General features: G+C 42.9%; 2 protein-coding genes across 6 annotated transcripts in view; one reads left to right on the top strand and one right to left on the bottom strand.

Moving 5' to 3' along the window:
• MPPED1 (metallophosphoesterase domain containing 1) overlaps nt 1-22463 on the top strand; it is a 435376-nt gene that overhangs the window by 127151 nt on the left and 285762 nt on the right. The window lies entirely within an intron of this gene.
• Nucleotides 1-22463, bottom strand: part of SCUBE1 (signal peptide, CUB domain and EGF like domain containing 1) — a 545901-nt gene that overhangs the window by 482607 nt on the left and 40831 nt on the right. For all 5 annotated transcript variants that reach the window (XM_033951623.1, XM_033951624.1, XM_033951620.1 and 2 more), the window contains one exon: nt 18380-18502. Coding sequence is in view for 3 of the 5 variants with exons in the window: in XM_033951620.1 (XP_033807511.1) it covers nt 18380-18502 (123 nt within the window). In the remaining 2 variants the exon portion in view is untranslated. The remainder of the gene's footprint in view (nt 1-18379; nt 18503-22463) is intronic.

Here is a 22463-nt window from a genome sequence, read left to right as displayed (position 1 = left end):
TCTGAGGCTTTTTCCTCCTTCTCAACAAATCATTTACTTGAATAACTGAAGATTAAATAAGCTGTTTGCAGCCTTTCCAGACCAGAGATCAGCACTTATTTTCTTGAAGGGATTTTGTGGGTTTTTTTAAAATTCTTTATTTATGCATTTTAAACTTTTGACAAAAACATCTACCCAAAATAGGAAAAAATACAGTGAACTGAAATAGTCTAAACAATAAGAACTGATGTTCTCAATCCATAATTTTCCAGAATATTAACTAAATAATTCAGAGTATAATTAGTCCACAATTTTGGAGCCGGAGCTAAAAAATAAACTGAGTAATATGATTCCAAGAACAATTTTTAAGGAAAATTAAAGAAGAGGCTTGATAACCCCCAAACCATTTTTCATTGAGCAGTTCTACTTGGATATCCTTATCAAGAGGTGGAAGTTACCTGGCCTTTAACAGAAATAAATGTAGATAGCTGCTGTGGCTCATTAAAACATATCTATTTTTTTCTATAAACTATTACACATTTACAGAGGTATCGCAATGTGAAAGTTGTCCTCAACTATAGGACCTGTGGTCTCAAAAGTAAGAATTGTTTTCTTCTTTTCTGGGTAGATCTAGATACATCTGGATACATCCGTACTTTACAAGTCATAAAGGAAACATCTCTACAGTATATCTAAAAAACAACTATTCCCTGTCTGAGTCAATAGCAAGGGAAACTTATAATGTTACAGGAACCTGAGGTTCCACATCCGACCTCTCAAGGAAATTAGTCAAGTCCAAACTATCAGCAGAAAGATTCTGCTGATTAGGACTCTGTGATTTTATCTTAGTAGGTAGGTAGGTAATAAATTTGTGAGATAGGTGGACAGGTTGGCTCAGATACCTTCAAAACCTCATTCATATATCTTTTAAACATTTCCATTGGTGTAATTGTCAAATCTTTTGGAAAATTTAAAACCCTAAGGTTACATTTTCCAACATTTCACATTTAAAGTGCAAATTCCCGCTATCTTTAACCCAGACCAAGGCTTGTGATTCCAAAGTTTTTAGTCTGGTTTCATAGTCCAAAGACTTATCTTCCAGGCTTGATATTCTATTCTTAATTTCCACTTGTTCCGAAAGTACTGCTGTGCACCGATTAGAAAGCTGTTGCATTTGACTACCCAAAGAAGACTGTAAACTAGATATAGCCTCCCATATCGTCTCCATATTGAAGACCCTAGGTCTCTGCAGGGGAGTTAGTTCCACCCTGGGTTCCCCTGTAAAACCAGTGCCTAGAGCTGCTGCTGAAAGGGAAATATGAATAGAATCCTCCTCCTCTTGATTTGCATCCACCTCCTCCACTGGCAATGCTGGCATATCCTCCTGGTGCCGCTCAGATTTGGATCCCCGAGTCTGATAATGCATCAGGGGAGTGTCTCGGGCCTGCCCAGCCTCCAGTGCTGATTCTGTGGCCACAGGACGCAGCGGTGGTCTCCGTTCCTCTGGAGACAAGATGGCACCCTCACTGGAGTGTTCGCACGCCTCAGTCTGCATGCCTCCTCCCGTCGAGGATTCATCCAGGTTCTGCGTTTGGGTAGTGTGCTGCACAAAAGCGTCCATCAGTCCAGTAAGAAATGTGAGTTCCTCCAGGAAAATCCGGACTTTAGATTTATGTTTCACCATAGGTATGGCTCAAAAAGTATTTTTCTGGCGACAGTGTCTCCGTGCCTGCTTCAAGCCACTATCTTAATTTGGCTCCGCCTCTTGAAGTGATTTTGGATTGCGATTGTTTTGTGCCCTTTAGTTTGTAAAAGTTTTTGGTTTTTCACTTGTTAAATAGTGGGATTCCCCAGGGGTCTGTGCTGGGACCACTGCTTTTTAACATATTTATCAATGATCTAGAGATGGGAATAACTAGTGAGATAATTACATTTGCCGATGACACAAAGTTGTTAAATCGCAAGAGGATTGTGAAAAATAGCAAGAGGACCTTGGAAGACAGGGCGTCAAAATGGCAGATGATGTTTAATGTGAGCAAGTGCAAAGTGATGTATGTGAGAAAGAGGAACCTGAACTATAGCTATGTGATGCTGGGTTTTATGTTAGGAATCACTGCCCAGGATAAGGATCTAGGTGTCCCTCAGCTCAATGTGAAGAGGCGGATAAGAAAGCAAATAGAATATTAGGAATTATCAGGACAAAGATGAAAATGTTATAATGCCCTTCTATCACACTATGGTGCAGCCGCAACTTGAATATTGTGTGCAGTTCTGGTCGCCATCTCTCAAAAAAAATATAGCAGAATTAGAAACGGTACAGAGAAGGACAACGAAAATGATAAAAGGCTTGGGACGACTTCCCTATGAGGAAAGGCTAAAGCGGCTAGGGCTCTTCAGCTTGAAGAAGAGATGGGAGCCAGGGCACGAGGCAAGAAGGGAGCCAGGGCACGAGGCAAACCTCGGCTGCGTTTTTTTTCTCTTCTTTTTTCTTTACAGGAGCAGAGAGGCAGAGGGGAAGGCAGGAGGAAGCAGCCAGAGCAGGCTGTTAGACCAGGGTCGTGGCGAGAGTTAGCTCCGCCCACCCCCACCCGCGTCAGAGGTTACATCGGGCCCGGGCTCCCCCTATAAGAAGAAGGGAGCCAGGGCACGAGGCAAACCTCGGCAGCGTTTTTTTTTCTCTTCTTTTTTCTTTACAGGAGCAGAGAGGCAGAGGGGAAGGCAGGAGGAAGCAGCCAGAGCAGGCTGTTAGACCGGGGTCGCGGCAATAGTTAGCTCCGCCCACCCCCACCCGCGTCAGAGGTTACATCGGGCCCGGGCTCCCCCTATAAGAAGAAGGGAGCCAGGGCACGAGGCAAACCTCGGCAGCGTTTTTTTTCTCTTCTTTTTTCTTTACAGGAGCAGAGAGGCAGAGGGGAAGGCAGGAGGAAGCAGCCAGAGCAGGCTGTTAGACCGGGGTCGCGGCGAGAGTTAGCTCCGCCCACCCCCACCCGCGTCAGAGGTTACATCGGGCCCGGGCTCCCCCTATAAGAAGAAGGGAGCCAGGGCACGAGGCAAACCTCGGCAGCGTTTTTTTTCTCTTCTTTTTTCTTTACAGGAGCAGAGAGGCAGAGGGGAAGGCAGGAGGAAGCAGCCAGAGCAGGCTGTTAGACCGGGGTTGCGGCGAGAGTTAGCTCCACCCACCCCCACCCGCGTCAGAGGTTACATCGGGCCCGGGCTCCCCCTATAAGAAGAAGGGAGCCAGGGCACGAGGCAAACCTCGGCAGCGTTTTTTTTTTTCTCTTCTTTTTTCTTTACAGGAGCAGAGAGGCAGAGGGGAAGGCAGGAGGAAGCAGCCAGAGCAGGCTGTTAGACCGGGGTCGCGGCGAGAGTTAGCTCCGTCCACCCCCACCCGCGTCAGAGGTTACTTCGGGCCCAGGCTCCCCCTATAAGAAGAAGGGAGCCAGGGCACGAGGCAAACCTCGGCAGCGTTTTTTTTTTCTCTTCTTTTTTCTTTACAGGAGCAGAGAGGCAGAGGGGAAGGCAGGAGGAAGCAGCCAGAGCAGGCTGTTAGACCGGGGTCGCGGCGAGAGTTAGCTCCGCCCACCCCCACCCGCGTCAGAGGTTACATCGGGCCCGGGCTCCCCCTATAAGAAGAAGGGAGCCAGGGCACGAGGCAAACCTCGGCAGCGTTTTTTTTTTCTCTTCTTTTTTCTTTACAGGAGCAGAGAGGCAGAGGGGAAGGCAGGAGGAAGCAGCCAGAGCAGGCTGTTATACCGGGGTCGCGGCGAGAGTTAGCTCCGCCCACCCCCACCCGCGTCAGAGGTTACATCGGGCCCGGGCTCCCCCTATAAGAAGAAGGGAGCCAACGGCGCCCAGCCGTTCGGCGCACAGCGAAGGCGAGCGGCAAAGGCGCTCGCCTTAGCGAGAGCGCCTTTGCGAAGGAGCCTTGAGAAGGAGCCCAGACAGCAGCAAAAATCTTTTTTTTCTCTCTCATTACTCTCTTCTCTCTCTACCCTTTCAGCTAGCTGCACGCCGGACACCACTCATACACACCGAGGAACCAAAGGAGCAAGGAAAAAGAAATGGAGGCTGCAGGAACCCAGCGGAGCTACCCAGTGTACTGCATCGAGTGTCATATGTATGACTACCTCCCCTCCGGGAGGCAGGCGTACATATGCGGTCGATGTCAGGACCTGGATAGCCTGAGGAATGAGGTCGGGAGACTGCAGGCCAGGGTTCAGGAGCTGGAAGGACTGTGCACCTTAGAGGAACCGCGCTGGACAACGGAGGATACCACCGGAGAGAGTCACGTCACGGAGCAAGTAAGAGAGCTCGAGAAATTCATCGAGGAGGCCTGCAGGATGGTGGCGGCTCAGGACAAACAGCACATCGGAGTGGAACCAACAATTGGACAGAATCCACCAGACGCCATGAGAGTAGGACCTTGCGGAGGAGCTGGACAGACAGAGGAGATAGTGACCCAACAGAACCCAGAGGAAAATCTAGCGGATCATGACACGGACCTGAGACCAGAGAGACAACCAAGGAAGGGGAAGTCTGCAATTGTAGTGGGAGACTCAATCCTGAGAGAAGTGGACAGTCACATAGCAGGAGGGAGAGAGGACCGACTAGTGACATGTCTCCCGGGGGCGAGAACGAAGGACGTCATTGACAGAATAGAGAGAATCCTGGACGGAGCTGAAACAGAGGAGACGGCGGTGATAATCCACGTTGGAACCAACGACATCAGCAGGAGGAGCTACAACAGGACTACACTAACTGAGCAGTTCAGGATCCTGGGGAGGAAACTGAAGCTGAGGACAAGGAGGATAGCCTTCTCAGAGATCCTGCCAGTACCGAGGGCAGATGCTAAGAGACAGACCGAGCTGCAAGCAGTAAACGGTTGGCTGAGGAGATGGTGCGAAGAGGAGGGTTTCCACTTTGTACGGAACTGGACAACTTTTTGGGGGAAGAACAAGCTCTACAGGAGGGACGGACTGCACCTGAGCACGGCTGGGACGAGGTTGCTGGCACGTAACGTCCAGAGCAGCATAGACTTGGCTTTAAACTGAGGAGAAGGGGAAAGCCGACAGTCGACCTGACCTCGACACATCGGACCAAAGTATCAAACAAGGATACTGAACCAGAAATTTGTAAAAGAGGGCTCGGGACTGAGAGGGAACTTTTGGGAAAAGGACACAAGGACGCAATGCAGGGAGCAAATGCACAAACGAACCTAGCAAGCAGAACTAAGAGAGAGCAACAGGAGCCAGAGGGTCATCCAAACATGGGGGAGCAGGCTGAGGACAACATAGACACACCGCAGGATGGGGATGAACACAACAAAGCTCGGGGGCTGGCAACCCATGAGGAGGTTGGCAGGGGCGCCAAATCACGAGGAAAACCAGCGGAAAAGGCAAACAACCAGGACTTAAATTGCCTATACACTAATGCTAGGAGCCTAAGAGCCAAAATGGGAGAATTAGAAGTCATAGCCAGTACAAAGGACCTGAACATAATAGGAGTCACAGAAACGTGGTGGACTGACGACAACAAATGGGATGTGGCTATACCAGGGTACAAACTCTACAGGAGGGACAGGACACACAAGAAGGGTGGAGGAATAGCGCTTTATATAAATGACTCCATACCTTCAACCAGGATAGAAACAACAGTAAGGGCTGACGACTTGGAATCACTATGGATTAAGCTACCTGGAGGAGCTGGAGCAGACATAAAATTGGGCCTGTACTATCGCCCACCTGGACAACCGGAAGCACTCGACCAGGACCTGGAGGCTGAGCTGAGACAGATATGCAAAAGCGGAAGCGTGATGGTGATGGGAGACTTCAACTACCCTGGGATAGACTGGAGTATTGGGCACTCAAACTGCACAAGGGAGACCAAATTCCTGGAAACCACGAGGGACTGTTTCATGGAACAGCTGGTCACCGAACCAACACGGGGGGATGCAACTCTCGACCTAATCCTCAATGGGCTAGGGGGACCTGCAAAGGAGGTGGCGGTGCTAGAACCCCTAGGAAACAGCGATCACAACATGATCCAGTGCAAGCTGGAAATTGGACCATCAAAGGTGAAAAGATCAACAGCGACAGCACTCAACTTCAAAAAAGGGAATTATGATGGCATGAGGAAATTGGTGGGAAAGAAACTCAACGGTAACGCAAGGAAGATGGAGTCTGTAGAAAAAGCCTGGTCCCTACTCAAGGGCACGGTGCAAGAGGCACAGAACCTGTACATCCCCAGATTCAGGAAGGGGTGCAAAAAAAAACCAAACAAAAAACCCAGCGTGGATAACAACTGCGGTGAAAAAGGCGATAAGTGACAAGAAAGCATCGTTCAAAAAATGGAAAAAGGACCAAACAAAGGACAACCAAAAAGAGCACAAAGAACACCAAAGGGAGTGTCACCGTGTGGTTAGAAAAGCTAAAAGAGAATATGAGGAGAGACTGGCGGGGGAAGCAAGAAACTTCAAATCGTTCTTCAGATATGTGAAGGGGAAGCAATCGGCAAGGGAAGAAGTGGGGCCATTGGATGATGGAGACAAAAAAGGAGTGGTAAAGGAGGAAAAAGAGATAGCAGACAGGTTAAATAAGTTCTTCACCTCAGTCTTCACGAGGGAGGACACATCCAATATTCCGGAACCGGAGGACATCGTAAATGGGGATCGGGATGAAAAGCTGGTCCAACTAGAGGTAAGCCAAGAGGATGTCCTCAGGCAGATAGACAGACTAAAGAGCGACAAATCGCCAGGTCCGGACGGCATTCACCCAAGGGTACTCAAGGAACTAAGGAACGTAATAGCAGAGCCAGTTCGCCAAATATGTAACCTATCCTTAAAAACTGGAGAGATCCCGGAGGATTGGAAAATTGTAAATGTCACACCCATCTTCAAGAAGGGTTCAAGGGGGGACCCGGGGAACTACAGGCCGGTGAGCTTGACCTCAGTCCCGGGAAAAATGATGTAAGCATTGATTAAGGACAGTATCTGTGAACACATAGAAAACAATGGACAGCTAAAGTCGAGCCAGCACGGCTTCTGCAAGGGTAGGTCATGCCTCACAAACTTATTGTACTTCTTTGAGGGGGTAAACAGACAGGTGGATAAAGGGGAATCCATTGACATCATTTACCTTGACTTTCAAAAAGCCTTTGACAAGGTACCGCACGAAAGACTGCTTAAAAAGCTGTGGAGACACGGGGTGCAAGGGGAGGTCCACCGATGGATCAAAAACTGGCTGGCAGACAGAAAACAGAGGGTTGGAGTGAAGGGCCATTACTCAGACTGGCATGGGGGTCACGAGCGGAGTTCCGCAGGGGTCGGTGCTGGGACCGCTCCTGTTTAATATATTTATTAATGACCTGGAGGCGGGAACAAATTGCGAAGTTATTAAATTTGCGGATGACACCAAACTCTACCGCAGGGTTGAAACCATGGAAGACTGCGAAGATCTGCAAAGGGACCTAACGACGCTAGAAGAATGGGCCAAAAAATGGCAAATGAACTTTAACGTAGGGAAATGCAAGGTCATGCATGTAGGGAAAAAGAACCCGATGTTCAGCTACATAATGGGAGGATCACTGCTAGGGGTAATTAACCTTGAAAGAGACCTGGGAGTGATGGTGGACACGTCTTTGAAGGCGTCGGCACAGTGCGCCACAGCCTCAAGAAAAGCAAACAAGATGTTGGGTATCATTAAGAAGGGTATCACGACCAGGACAAAGGAGGTCATCCTGCCACTGTATCGTGCAATGGTGCGACCGCATCTGGAGTATTGTGTCCAGTATTGGTCGCCGTACCTCAAAAAGGACATGGCGGTACTTGAGGGAGTCCAGAGAAGAGCAACTAAACTGATAAGAGGTATGGAAAACCTCTCATATACTGACAGACTGAAAAAGCTGGGGCTGTTCTCCCTGGAAAAGCGGAGACTTAGAGGAGACATGATAGAAACCTTCAAGATCCTGAAGGGTATAGAAAAAGTAGAAAGGGACAGATTTTTCAGATTATGGGGAACCACAAGTACAAGGGGGCACTCAGAAAAATTAAAAGGAGACAGGTTTAAAACAAATGCCAGAAAGTTCTTTTTCACCCAGAGGGTGGTGGACACATGGAACGCGCTTCCGGAGGCTGTGATAGGCCGGAGCACGTTACAAGGCTTCAAAGAAGGCTTGGATAGGTTCCTAGAGGATAAAGGAATTGAGGGGTACAGATAAGAGTAGCGGTAGGTTATAGGGATAGTCTGGGACCATTGCTCAGGAAATGGACCTGATGGGCCACCGCGGGAGCGGACCGCTGGGCGAGATGGACCTCTGGTCTGCCTCAGCGGAGGCAACTTCTTATGTTCTTATGGCTCAGAGGTGATATGATAGGTCTATAAAATACTGAGTGGAGTGGAAAGGGTAGATGTGAATTGCTTGTTCACTCTTTCCAAAAATACTAGGAGTAGGGGGCATGCGATGAAGCTACTAAGTAGTAGATTTAAAACAAACTGGAGAAAATATTTCTTCACACCACATGTAATTAAACTCTGGAATTTGTTGCCAGGGAATGTGGTGAAATCAGTTAGCTTAGCGGGGTTTAAAAAAGGCTTGGATCATTTCCTAAAAGAGAAGTCCATAGGCCATTATTCAGATGGCTTAAGGGAATTTACTGCTTATTCCTAGTATAAGCAGCAGAAAATCTGTTTTACTATTTGGGATCTAGCTAGGTATTTGGCACCTGGGTTGGCCACTGTTGGAACCTGGGTTGGCCATTGTTAGAAACTGGATAGTGGGCTTGATGGACCTTTGGTTTATCCCAGTATGGCAATTCTTATGTTCTTATACACTGAACAAAGAACCACATTTCTGTGCAGGCTGCTTTATTCGCTCCAATCTTAAGTAAGTTTTCTTTTTCATTTGCTCTGTTTAGAGAATTGAACTATTGGAGAAGATTACATGCTTTTGCTTTCTCTGCAGTGTTGGGGAGGATTTTAGATTTCATTTCTTCTCTTTCTAAAACAAAGCTTAAAGAGAGTTACTTTCACAGTAGTGCTGCTATACCTTATCTCAAAAAAGATATAGTGGCACTAGAAAAAGTTAAAAGAAGAGCAACCAGGATGATAAAGGGAATGGAAGTCCTCTCGTATGAGGAAAGACTGGAAAGGTTAGGGTTCTTCAGCTTGGAGAAGAGAAGGCTAAGAGGAGATATAATTGAAGTCTACAAAATTCTGAGTGGTGGAGAACGGGTACAAGTGGATCGATTTTTTTTAACTGCATCAAGATTTACAAACACTAAAGGACACTCGATGACGTTACAGAGTAATACTTTTAAAACCAATAGGAGGATGTGGTGAGAGCAATTAATGTAGCTGGTTTTAAAAAAAGGTTTGGATAAATTCCTGGAGGAAAAGCCCATAGTCTGCTGTTGAGGCAGACATTGGACTGTAGCATGTAATGCTGCTACTATTTGGTTTGTAACTTGGATTGGCCTCCACAAAGACGGGATACTGGGCTAGATGTACCATTGGTCTGACTCAGTAAGGCTATTCTTATGTTCTTATGCTCGCCCTGGCCCAAAGAACTTACTATTATGTTTGTCTATGAAGGAATGGTCAAAGTGACTTACTGTAAATAACAAGTGGGCCAGGACTGTCAGAATATATAGTGAGATTTGGGACAGGATCTCCTCTAGATCTTCCCGTTGGTTGTTGAAGAACTCCATGGAGTCCCTTGATGGTTGCTGCAAAGCATTCCAAGAACCTTTGAGCAAAGTGATGTGGTAGTTGTGTTAGTCCACTTTTAAAGTTAATAAATAGAAACTAAACTAAACTAAAGCTTAACTTTATATACCGGGTCATCAACCTAAGGAAGCTCGACTCGGTTTATAACAATTAGATAAAAACTAAAGAAAGTTTACAATAATTAAATAAAAACTAAAGAAAGTAATAGCAAAGGTTTCAAAGAAATTAGTTTTCAAAATGTTTGGCAAATAGAAAAGTTTTTAGAAATTTACAGAAAGATTGGAAAGAACTGGTGCTCCTCAAATTAAGAGGAGTTCATTCCATAATTGAGAAAGTTTAAAAGCCAGAAATTGACTGAAGATCTTTAATTCCTTTAATTCCTTTTCTAGAAGGAAGGGAAAGTTTGAATTGTTGGATGCCTCTTACAAAGGAAAATCTGCAAGCATTTCGTAATGAGGGAACGAGGGGAATAAAAATGCCATATAAAATTTTGAATTGAATTCTAAGATAAACTGGGAGGTAATGAAGACTCAGGAGCAAAGGGGTCACATGGTAAAATTTACTTTTTCCTAAAATCAGCTTCGCAGCAGAAAAGAAAATAGGATTATACCTTTTTATTAGATTAACAGTTTATTTTTTTATTAGCTTTTGAAGGTAATACCTTCTGATCAGAATGTTCTGATATTGGTCAACATTTTTTGTTTTATTTCCATGAATTTTTGAAAATTTCTCCTTAGCTGTACTTTGTTGTAATGAATTGGAACTAGCCTTCTGTCTGTGCACTAACCAATTGTAGGAGGTCTAGGATTGCAGAGAAGCAGCTAGTTTCTCAGACATTCTTTTTTTTGTAATTTGTTTGTAGCTTAATTTCAGGTTCCCTAACCAGCATACAGGAACCCAGACATACATTAAAACATGCACAGTGGGTGTGTACAGAAATAAAAGAAGCACAATATATGAAGTGAAGTACTTCTGTGAATGAAAAAGCAGAATCTGAGAGTGATGGGATCTGATCAGTGGCGTATCTAGTATATTTGACACCAGGAGTTATTATTTTTTAACACCCCCCCTCCTCTATATAAAAAATATATTTTTAGCAATAATCCATGAGTCACTCAAAGCAAATAGAAAAATAAAAGACAACAAAGGTAGAAAACAATATTTATTCTGAATTTGTTAATTGGAATATGTCAATTTTAGCAAATGTATATCTTTGATATCCTAAATTTTCAGTTTCTATTCCTCAAGTATTGCTGTATATGCATTTTGAAGGTTCTAGACATTTTTTAGCCCTTATATCTCTATTATTGATGTGTGGTCCCTTCATTAATATTTCTTGTCTATTTTTTGTGCTCATGACCAAGGCATGGTATTCTCCTAGAACAGGGCTCAGCAACCTGTGACTCATGAGCCACATGTGGCTCTTTGACTACGTGGCTGTGGCTCTTCTCAGAAGAATAGACACATTCAACTTGTTCGTTGAGCCTCCATCACCCCTGCCAGTTATTTTATCTCCTGCTTTGAGCTCCTGTGGTCACAGTATCTCCTGTACTTCTTTTTCTTCAACAGGTTAGCGGCAGTGATTCCTCCAGACCTGCCACTAACCTGGAAGCCTCTCATTTGCTGCATCCCACCCTCTGTCAGAACTTCCTGTTTCTGACCAGGTGGGACATGACAGAAGAGAGGTTTCGAGGTTAGCATCAGGCAGCTGCAGGAATGGTGAGAGAGGGAGAAATGGACATAAGAATGGAGGGGAAGGAGAGATGGTGAATGGAGTGAGAGAGAACATAAGAACATAAGAACTGCCTTCTCCGGATCAGACCCATGGTCCATCGAGTCCGGCGATCCGTAAACGCGGAGGCCCAGTCAGGTATACACCTGATGTAGTTTTAGTCACCCATATCCCTCTATGCCTCTCGTAAGGAGATGTGCATCTAATTTGATATGAACATGGGAAAGAAGAGATGGTGCATGCTAAGGCTTCACACTGCTAATGTTCCAACAGTTGATCCTTATTTGCTCTGATGCTGCAGTGATATTGCCATGAAAAGCTGGCTGTGTTGGATTGGATTCATTTAGATTATCAGCTATTAAACTACAAACAAGACATCTAAAGATAAGTACTATCTACTATACCAGATGGTTTACGGTAATTTAAAGCTTTTTGACTATGGATTTCACAGGGTTTTTTCCTGAAAGTGGATATGAAAGTGTATGTTAAGTGTTTGCTGCCATTAAACACTGGTGTGTAACTGGAAAGTAAAATATAAAAACAGGAAGGTTTTTCAGCCAGATTGATAAGGGGAGAGCTTAGTTTGAACTATAACTAACAGACTTGAAAAGCAAAGATGTGTGGTCTTCAAAATATACATCATTACAAGTGGAATTTGAAGATCTAGAAAGAGAAAAGCCAACTTTAGCCATGAATCTCAAATGGATGAAACTTTCCAGCTGACAAAAGGAGGACCAACTGATTTTCATAAGAACATAAGAAATGCCTTCGCCGGATCAGACCCTAGGTCCATCATGTCAGGCGACCAGCACACGCGGAGGCCAATCCCAGGGTTCCATGCTGAGACCTTGTTTACCCATATCCCTCAATGTGGTTTGCAAGAAGGTGTGCATCCAACTTGCCCTTGAATCCTGAAATGGTGGTCTCCGAGCATTCCAAAACCTTCCAAACTATTATTGTCAACTCAAAATAGTAGCATTTGGAATTTTGATGATTTTTGGGTCCATTTATTGTGAGCAGACGTTCTCCAACATAAATGATATCAAAAGCAAGCTAAGAAGTCAGCTTAATGATGTAAGCTTATAATCCTGTTTAAAAATGAAGACGTCCAACTAGTCACTGAACATAAAACAATTATGTGCAGAAATACAATGTCAAAAGTCTCATTAAATTGTTTTTCTGTATTTTCGGTAAGTACTTGAAGCATAGGCGTCGGAACAGGAGAGGCCACAGGGGCCATGGCCTCCCCAAAAATTAGCAGATAGAGTCGGTTATGGATCTATTCCTCCACCCACCTCCTCCCGGTCTCTGTAATTTTAAATCTTCAGGCAGCTGCCACATAGCATCCCTGCAGAATGAAGACTTCCAGGACAGGCCTTCTCATAGACGCTTTGTGGTGGCTGCTGGAAGATTTTAAATTACAGCGCCCGTGGAAGGTTGGTGGGGGAGTTGGGAGCTGGAGAGAGATGTCATGCCACAGGATCCTACTGGGGCTAGGGTGGAGCCTTTGGGCCTCCCCAAATGGAAAAGCATTCCGCTGCCTATGACTGGAAGTTTTATTTTTGTGTTAAATGCATATATACCCATATAAAAATCGTATCTCAAACCGCCTTCTCTACCCATTGTGGCTCTTTGCAAATCTTGGGTCAAACATTTAGTATAAAATGGCTTTTAAAAGGTTGCTGACCCCTGTCCTAGCAGGTGGCTTCTGTGAGGCATTCTGGTACAGGCTGATTCTATAAATAGCGCCTAAATCCGCTGGTGCCTAAAAAAATGTGCAGGCCAAATGTCAATCACACTTAGGCACCATTTACAGAATCGCAGCTAGCGGTACCTATGTAAAAATGTAGGAACCGGTTTTAAAGGCCTACATTTCAAGCACCTACGTTTTGGAAGAATCGCATTTAGTGGCACCCAACTTACACTCAACCCATAGAAATGCCCACTTAGGCATTAGGTGCCGCTAAGCGCTTTGCAATAGGCGTCTATTTTTTACAGAATCAGATAGGCACCTAGCTCCCAATTAAATTTTTTTTTAACCAATTAAGGTTGTTAAGGGTATTTTGCCAATTAAGTTAGGCACCTAAGAGGGTTGCACTTACTATTTATGTTGATGTTATGAATTGCATTTTAATTTTAATATTATTATATGGTCTTTTTTAGTGTCTGCAATTTATGGTTAGGATATAGTGTGTTCGCATTGCAATTATGGTTTTCTTAATTCTGATTGGTTTTCTTTTTTTCTTTCCCAATTTTTTCTTTTCTAATTTATCTTTTCCAATTTATGTTTGTTTTGTGCTCTTATTCAGGATCCCTGAGGAAGGCAATTCATTGCCAAAACACGGACTGTGTAGGGTCCATTCATCTTACATCTTACAGTGCTCCCCCAGTCATTTGCGGTTGGCGATTCGTGGTCCCGGTCATTCGTGGTATTTTCTGACTACGAATGACCGGGCAGGAGAGGGCAGCTGGAGAGGCAGGAAAGAGCAGCCAGAGTGCTGGCGAGTGAAGGAAATCTCTCGCGGTATGCTCTGACCGCTTCTTCCTGCACTAAAGTCGGGCCTCACCAATCAGGAGCTGCATGTCAAAGTAGCTCCTGATTGGTGAGGCCCGACTTTAGTACTCACGGCTCGCCTCAATACATCACCTTTTCTAACAACTCTTTTATTTTCCACTTTCATTAATCCAAAGTCAATGGGACTCTTGCTCTTAGGCTATCACAGAAGCCACTATACATTTTCCTAATGTTATTATACTGGGAGATTTTAACATTCATGTAGATACACCTACATTGCCTTGCTTTTAGCAATTTCTAACTCTTCTCTCAGAACTTAACTTTGCTCAATAGATCACACATCCCACTCATCACAAAGGACATACTCTTGACCTGGTTTTAACCTCATCAGAAACAACATTTTCACCAACAGTACATCCCACCTCCCCCATATCAATCACCTTTTAGTCAAGGTTTCTATGCCTTCTCATATGACAATACCCCCTTTTAAATCATGCTGCTTATCAAAAATTGATTCACTTTAAAAAAAAAAAAAAAATTCTTTGTTTTTCAAACTTTAACAGTGCATTACAAATAATATAACATTAAAAGATTACATAAAATGCACCACAATACACAAATAGAATAGTAAAAACAACAATTTTCCCCACCCCCTCTCAATTATGAATACATTAAATCATATTATTTATATAGCACTAGCTGATGACCCGGCGTTGCACGGGTATTTAATTATAGCAATAACACTGTAAATGGAATCAAATAAAGATACTTTATAGTGGTGAATGAAATTATTTTTTAACAGCTTTATAAAAAGTACAATATTCAAATTATAATGTGAAATATTTGACAAAATGAATACAATACAACTAACACAAAACTTGATTATAAACAACATTTTTAGTTTCACCTCCAGGAGCAAGAACATATAAATTCTTGGGTGAACCCACCCTTGAGCAAGCAACATAGAGTTGTCCATGGGAAAAACAGGGGGATCTTAAATGCACTCCACAGTATGTAATAGTCTGTCCCTGTGATTTGTTGATTGTGATAGAGAATGCAAGTCTCACTGGAATTTGCAATCTCTTAAACTGAAAAGGAAGATCTGTTGGAATAAGTGGCATCCAAAAGTTCCAGTATTGATTAAAACAACTCAATATGTGGAAACTCAGGTTGAAAAGAAACTCCATGCAGTTGTTTCCCGGTTCAGAATGGAACCTGTGTTCCTAGGTCAGCATATGTGAGTACTCAGGTAATGTAATAACATTATGAACTGGGGTGCATGAAGGAAACACTTACAAACACAGTTAGAACATACAAACTCTATATGTATGGTGTCCGTGGTAGAATAGAAACGATGTCCCTAGTGGTTATAGTGTCATAGAAAGTGTTTTATAGTTGGAATTACGGTGAGAATGGCAGCTTTTTACATCCTTTGCATTGACATGAATGGGTGAAATCTGATTTTCTGTTTGTAGCTCCGCCCACGTGTGCAGGTGGGCAGCGAGACCCCCAGAACATATCACCCCAGGTAGTGAGGGATCTGCATACCAAGTTGCGTTCAAATCGGTCAAGCCGTTTTTGAATTACTGAGAGAATGGCAGCTTTTTACATTTTTTCCATTGACATAAATGGGTGAAATCTGATGTTCTGTTTGTAGATCTGCCCACGTGTGCAGGTGGGCCGCGAGACCCCCAGAACATATCACCCCAGGTAGTGAGGGATCTGCATACCAAGTTTCGTTCAAATCGGTCAAGCCGTTTTTGAATTACTGTAAGAATGGCAGCTTTTTACATTTTTTCCATTGACATGAATGGGTGAAATCTGATTTTCTGTTTGTAGCTCCGCCCATGTGTGCAGGTGGGCCGCGAGACCCCTAGAACATATCACCCCAGGTAGTGAGGGATCTGCATACCAAGTTTCGTTCAAATCGGTCAAGCCGTTTTTGAATTACTGTGAGAATGGCAGCTGTTTATATTTTTTCCATTGACATGAATGGGTGAAATATGATTTTCTGTTTGTAGCTCCGCCCACGTGTGCAGGTGGGCCGCGAGACCCCCAGAACATATCACCCCAGGTAGTGAGGGATCTGCATACCAAGTTTCGTTCAAATCGGTCAAGCCGTTTTTGCGTGATCGCGGCACATACACACACACACATACATACATACATACCTCCGATTTTATATATATAGATAGATTATACTCAATTAACTCCTCAAAATATCCTTCCCTCCCCTTCCCCCCACCCTGAATGTGTAAGGAAATCTAAGAAAGAAAAATACATTACTATTATTGCGTATTAACAAATGCAGTCAACGGGTTCCATATTTTATTAAATGCATTACTAAAACCCAAGCATTCCGCGTTCATTCTTTCATATTTATATGTGTTACACAACCTTGTCCACCAGAATGTGTAATTAAGTCTGTCATGACATTTCCAGTTTTTCTTGATCATTTGAATAGCTAGTGCGGTCAGGATAAATAAAAGACGGCTTTTGTATTTATCTAACATAGGCTTTACCTGTAACAGCGTACCACAAATAATGGCTTCATATGATAAAGGAATAGATGACTAATATAATCACAATTAAGTTAATTTTTGTTTGAATTTCCCATTGATTTTAATACTTTAGAGTAGGACACAAAAGCTCAGATTTTTCATAACACCTTAATACTGTAAATGCATTAGATTATATACCCCCTTTAAAAGCCATAGCTCCCTTTCAGTCATATTCTCATAATCCTTGGTACCAGTATGACCTACAGATTATTAACTCCGTCCTTTACAAAACCGTGCTAGCATTTTTAGCGCTAGCTGCTGCAGTAACAGCTCCGACACTCATAGAATTCCTATGAGAGTTGGAGGTCTTACCGTAGCGGCTTGCACTAAAAATGCTAGTGCAGTTTTGTAAAGAAGGGCCTAAAAGACAATTACGCAAAGCTGAACATATTTGGTGGAAAAAACTAAATCGTCTACTGACTTATGTAATTAAATTATACATAGAGATTATAATTTCCATTTAAAAAAAGGCAAAGTTTAAATGTTATCAAGACTTAAATCATCTAATCCATCCAAAGACATTTATTTGATATTTCACTCCATTACCTCCAAGCCTCAAAAACTTTCTTCATATTCAGGCCTTGCAGTTAAAACTTTAGCACAATTCTTTTCCACAAAGATCATCAATTTACAGAAAGTGTTGCCCACTTATTCTGATTCTCAACTTTCTTCTTTAACAACGACCCAGGATACTTTGCTTTCAGAAAATGTAGCTATTCCATTATTAGGCCATTCGACATGGTCTTCCTTTCAATTACAGTCTACCTTTTCCTTGTCTCTAATCCTGTCTGCATTACATAAGACCTCATACTCTTTGGATCCATTTCCATCCTCTAAGCCACATGTGTCATACACAAGGGCCGCGGGGCGAATCCGGCCCGCCTGGTCGTTTTATACGGCCCACGGTCCATGCCCCCAGTGTTACCTTGTGGCTGGCTCCCTCCTCCTCACAGCCGTAGTGTGCACGGAGCCATGTGCAGCAGCTCCTCGCGCGTCCCACACCTCATCCAGCATTCCCTCTGATGTTACGATAACAGAGAGAAGGCTTCCGGTTCAGGTGCAGGACGCACGAGGAGCCGCTGCATGCACACTATAGCTGTGAGGAAGAGGGAGGCGGCCACAAGATAACACCAGGGGGCATCGGACCGCAGACCGCATAAAACAGCCAGGTTGGAGCCGGCCAGAAGGTTAGACACCTGCCGGAGGGAGGCACAGCAAGGTAGGGGGAATGATTTTATCTTCAAGTTAGTGTTTGAATTATGTCAACATTGAGCATTTTAATCTGCTGTATATCTTTTGCACTGATCAGGAAGAAATACATTTGCTTCTTTTTCTCTGTGGGTTGTACTGCATGCAGAATCTTGAATCTCAGGGTGTTTTTTAAAAAATTTATATTAGTAATTTTAGTTTTTGGTCCCGTATATAAAAAGAAAAAGCCCTATCAAGTTTATTTAAATTTTGTTATCCCGCCTTTTCAAAGTTTCAAAGTGGCTAACATACATAAAACATTTGAGTGGGGTAAAGACAGAATAATAAAAAGACATCAAATATTAAAATGACATCATTAAAAAAAAACAAAAAAAAACAACAGAACAAAAACAGCAATGACAACAACTAAGCATTACTGCTGTGTTAAAAAAGGACTTAGCACACAGGGAAGACCCAAATTAAAATTTAGGGAAAAATACATATTTAAGAAAATAATAAGACCCTGATGCACAACAATTAACAGAAGCAGCAGGAACAGCTTACCAATAAGCAGTGCAATCTGAAAGTAAGCAGTTGTAGATCTGCATTAATCATTTCAGGAATTCATCTATTTACAAAAGCCTTAACAGAGCAAACACATGAGAGAGAGTGACATTCTTACCTTCACATTGTTTCCCTTCTCCCTTATAGCCAGGTTTGCAGATGCATTTATAAGATTTAGGTATATTTTGACAAATTGCATCAATGTGGCATTCATCCGTCCCTTCAGCACATTCATCGCTATCTGTAGCCAACATGAAACAAGAAAGAAAAAATGACTGCCACCTCCTCAAAAGGACCAGTGAAGCATTCACAAAGACACGATTACAAAACATGCAGCTCCCTAAATTCAAACCGGACAGACCCAGCTTTATTTGTAAATTTGTGCTTTAAGAGTATAATGAAGAAATAACAGAAGCAGTTCCAAATAATTATGACCTCAGAATTCACATGTCAGCTCCCCAAAAAAGCACCCTGAAATCAGACTTACATTCTCTGCATTCTTTATTAGTAGCATTAGAGGTTAGCTTGTCATCTTTGACAATATACTGCTGAGTAGAACTTGTATAATATTTTAAATCAATAAACATAGCATCTACTATCCCCTCCCCCAAGAGATCATCAAAAGCCTAGACCAGGGGTGTCCAACCTGCGGTCCGAGGGCTGCATGCGGCCCCGTGAAGTATTTTGTGCGGCCCCGGTCGAGGGCGATGCAGCGTTTTCCTCTGCCACCTCCGGGTGTTTACCGTCTTGCCGGCTCCCTCCTCTGTCTTGCTGCAGCGTTTGCGCGGCCCCAAAAACATTTTTTTTTTTTGGCCAATGCAGCCCAGGGAAGCCAAAAGGTTGAACACCCCTAGCCTAGACCATTCTAAAGACAGGGCTTTTCCAAAGGTATGTTTAATTCTTATTGCAACTAAGAAGAGCTCCTTTTACTAAGCTGCGATAGTGTTTTTAGCGCACGCAGAATTTTAGCGTGTGCTAAACCCACACTACGTGGCTAGAATTAATGCCAGCTCAATGCTGGCATTAGTGTCTAACACACATGGCAATTTAACGCGTGCTAAAACTGCTCTCGCAGTTTAGTAAAAAAGGAGCCCCAAGTAAATAGATGGCATAATAAAAATGCTTTTTCAAACCCACTATTTTTTCTCAAGGGTAATTATCCCACTTAGGGCTCCTTTTATCAAGGTGCGTTACGGGGGTTAGAGTGTCGGACATTTCATCACGCGCTAACCTCCGTGGCAAGCCAAAATACTAATGCTCATCAATGGAGGCGTTAGCGGCTAGTGCGGCAGGCAGTTTAACGCGCGGTATTCCGCACGTTAAACCCCTACCGCACCTTGATAAAAGGAGCCCTTAGTGAAAGAAGTGTTATTTCTCAGTTACAATAGCTTTTATAAGTTAAGTAAGATAATCTATAATATTTATTTTGTTATGGCTCTTTAGGAAAGTGTCATTAATTTCTCTTAGCATAAATTGCTTAATTGTAGAAAGAATGCTATATACAATACTATATACAAATTATATAGAAGTAACTTGAAAAGCCTAGTTGCAAATCAGGAGGGGAAATGATTGGCCTTTTAGAAGAATGACTTCCTATGTGTGTGACCAATCCTTCAAACCTCTAGCCTCAGTAAGAGAAAGTGGCCCATGGTTATTGATTGATGTCTTGCTATCAATAAGGAAAGTCTGCTAACAAGGAATCTACTTAATTGATTCATTCACATTTTAATGCATCAGGCCCATATGGGGCTCTCTGAGAGCACAGAAAAGTCTTCCGGTGTATTTTGTGAAGATTACCTGGAATAAAATAGATCAGGTATTATATATAAAGTAAATGGGAAAAATCTGGTGACAGTAGATTTCTTCCATTTGATTACCATGATTAGATTAACACTTCTCAAAAAACAAACAAAAAAAGTTCAATAAATTGAAAAGAGAGGTTTTTTGTTAATTTGAAATTCTAAAACTAATTAAAAAATTCCCATTCATCCTGGTGGTAAAACTGAGATCCTTCAAAGTTCTTGGTGGGAGAAAAAGTAAGTAGGTATTATGGGACATGAGACAGCAAATTCAGAAAAACTTGTATAAGATATCAAATACTTTCAAGCTTTATCATCATTCTCCTTAAATAGTAGAATTCCAAAATACAAATGTTTTGAATTACTAGTTCTAATATACGTATTTCCTTTTAAAGAAAATTAAGTTTTGTACACAGGAGATAGGAAGAATGATAGCCACTACTGAAACCTGTCATTTCCAGATCCATTTCAGATAAAGCTGTGGTTTAGATGAATTGAGACCCCGAGGCCATAAACACTTGATCAGATGCAAATATAGATAAGATATAAATCTGTATGTAAGATGCTTCTCTGATTATTTATTTACTGCCTTTTTGGAAAGAATTCACTCATAGTAGTGTACAGCAAAAATAAGTCAGACATAAGAACATAAGAAGTTGCCTCCACTGGGTCAGACCAGAGGTCCATCTCGCCCAGCGGTCCGCTCCCGCGGCGGCCCATCAGGTCCGCGACCTGTGAAGTGGTTTCTGACCACATAATCAATAAACAATTACAGCAGTAAAAATATTCAAATTACAATCAAAGTTTGGCATACTATGCTACATTACAATGTCATCCTATCAATGATGTCATTCACTTCTTAACCTTTAAACATTCAAATCTTCAGTAACGATCGTTCCCAATATTTCAATGTGACAGAAGAAGTAATAAAGTAATATTAATAGTCCTTCTAGGACTTAAAGGGATCTTCAGACCACCCTCGAGTAGAATAACTTCAAGCAGTGTCAATCCTCATCAATCCCAAGCATATAGCTAATTATTCTGCATCTTTCTTTTTTTTCATATATCTTATATGTATATTTGCTAGGAGTACTTAGCTTTGGTTTTAGTTTATCCCCTTGCCATCCCTTGGCAAGGAGATGAACTAAAACCAAAGCTAAGTACTAGTAGCAAATATCCATAAAATATATATGGAAAAAAAGAAAGATGCACAATAATTAGCTATATGCTTGGGATTGATGAGGATTGATACTGCTTGAAGTTATGCTACTCGAGGGTGGTCTGAAGATCCCTGTAAGTCCTAGAAGGACTACTAATATTACCGTATTTTTCGCTCTATAAGATGCACTTTTTCTACCCTCAAAAAGTGAGTGGAAATCGGGGAGCAGATGCCGGACCAGGCAGGAACACGAACAGCAGGCGCCTGCCTTCTGCACCGCCCAACCCGAACTGATGAAGAGCTGTCCGGCAAGGGAGACAGGCAGGAGCTGGGAAAGCTCCAACGGACTTCAAAAAAAGGTACTTGAGGGGATGCCTATGGGGAGATGCCTGTGCTGCCTATGGAGGGTGCCTGTACTGCCTACGGGGGGACAGGGTGCCTACGCTACCTACGTGTTTTTCACTCTATAAGACCCTGTTCTGGCCTACCACTAGACCGCCAGAGGGGGGTATAGGGCAGGGTGGTGGGAATTTTTTTTCTTGGATTTTCCTCCTCTACAGGTGGGTGTATCTTAAAGAGCGAAAAATACAGTACTTTATTACTTCTTCTGTCACATTGAAATACTGGATACATTGCAATGTCGACACAATACAAGGTAAAATATTTTTAATAGATAGCATAGGGTGTACGCAAAGATGGAGCATATAGATAGTTAAGATAGAGAAGCAAGAGTAAGAAAATAAGGGGGATGAGAATTCTCAGCTAGGGTGGATAAACATGTCCTGCTATAGTATGTGCAGCTGGTGTCTTAGCTGGAACATATAGATTATCAGCAAAAAAAGAAAGGTAAACAAAAAAAAAAAGCAGAAGTGTACACTCAAATATAAGGATGACCCAGGCGTATATAAAAATGTTTATTAAAAACCACAGTAAAATATCACAAAGAAAATGGTATACGGCTGGACCAACAAGTATGGTGATGTACAGCTGGACCTGACACGGTCCGTGTTTTGGCAAACAATGTCCTGCTCAGGAGTCCATGTATCATCTATGCGATTCTGGTCAAGAGTACTTGCCACCCTTGCCTCACATGTTAGACCAGGGATCTCAAAGTCCCTCCTTGAGGGCGCAATCCAGTCGGGTTTTCAGGATTTCCCCAATGAATATGCATTGAAAGCAGAGCATGCACATAGATCTCATGCATATTAATTGGGGAAATCCTGAAAACCCGACTGGATTGCGGC

Source organism: Geotrypetes seraphini, chromosome 7 (assembly GCF_902459505.1).
Source record: "Geotrypetes seraphini chromosome 7, aGeoSer1.1, whole genome shotgun sequence".
Classification (NCBI taxonomy): domain Eukaryota; kingdom Metazoa; phylum Chordata; class Amphibia; order Gymnophiona; family Dermophiidae; genus Geotrypetes; species Geotrypetes seraphini.
The sequence above is the reverse complement of the archived record's forward strand: the minus strand, read 5'-3'. Positions and strand labels throughout refer to the sequence as shown.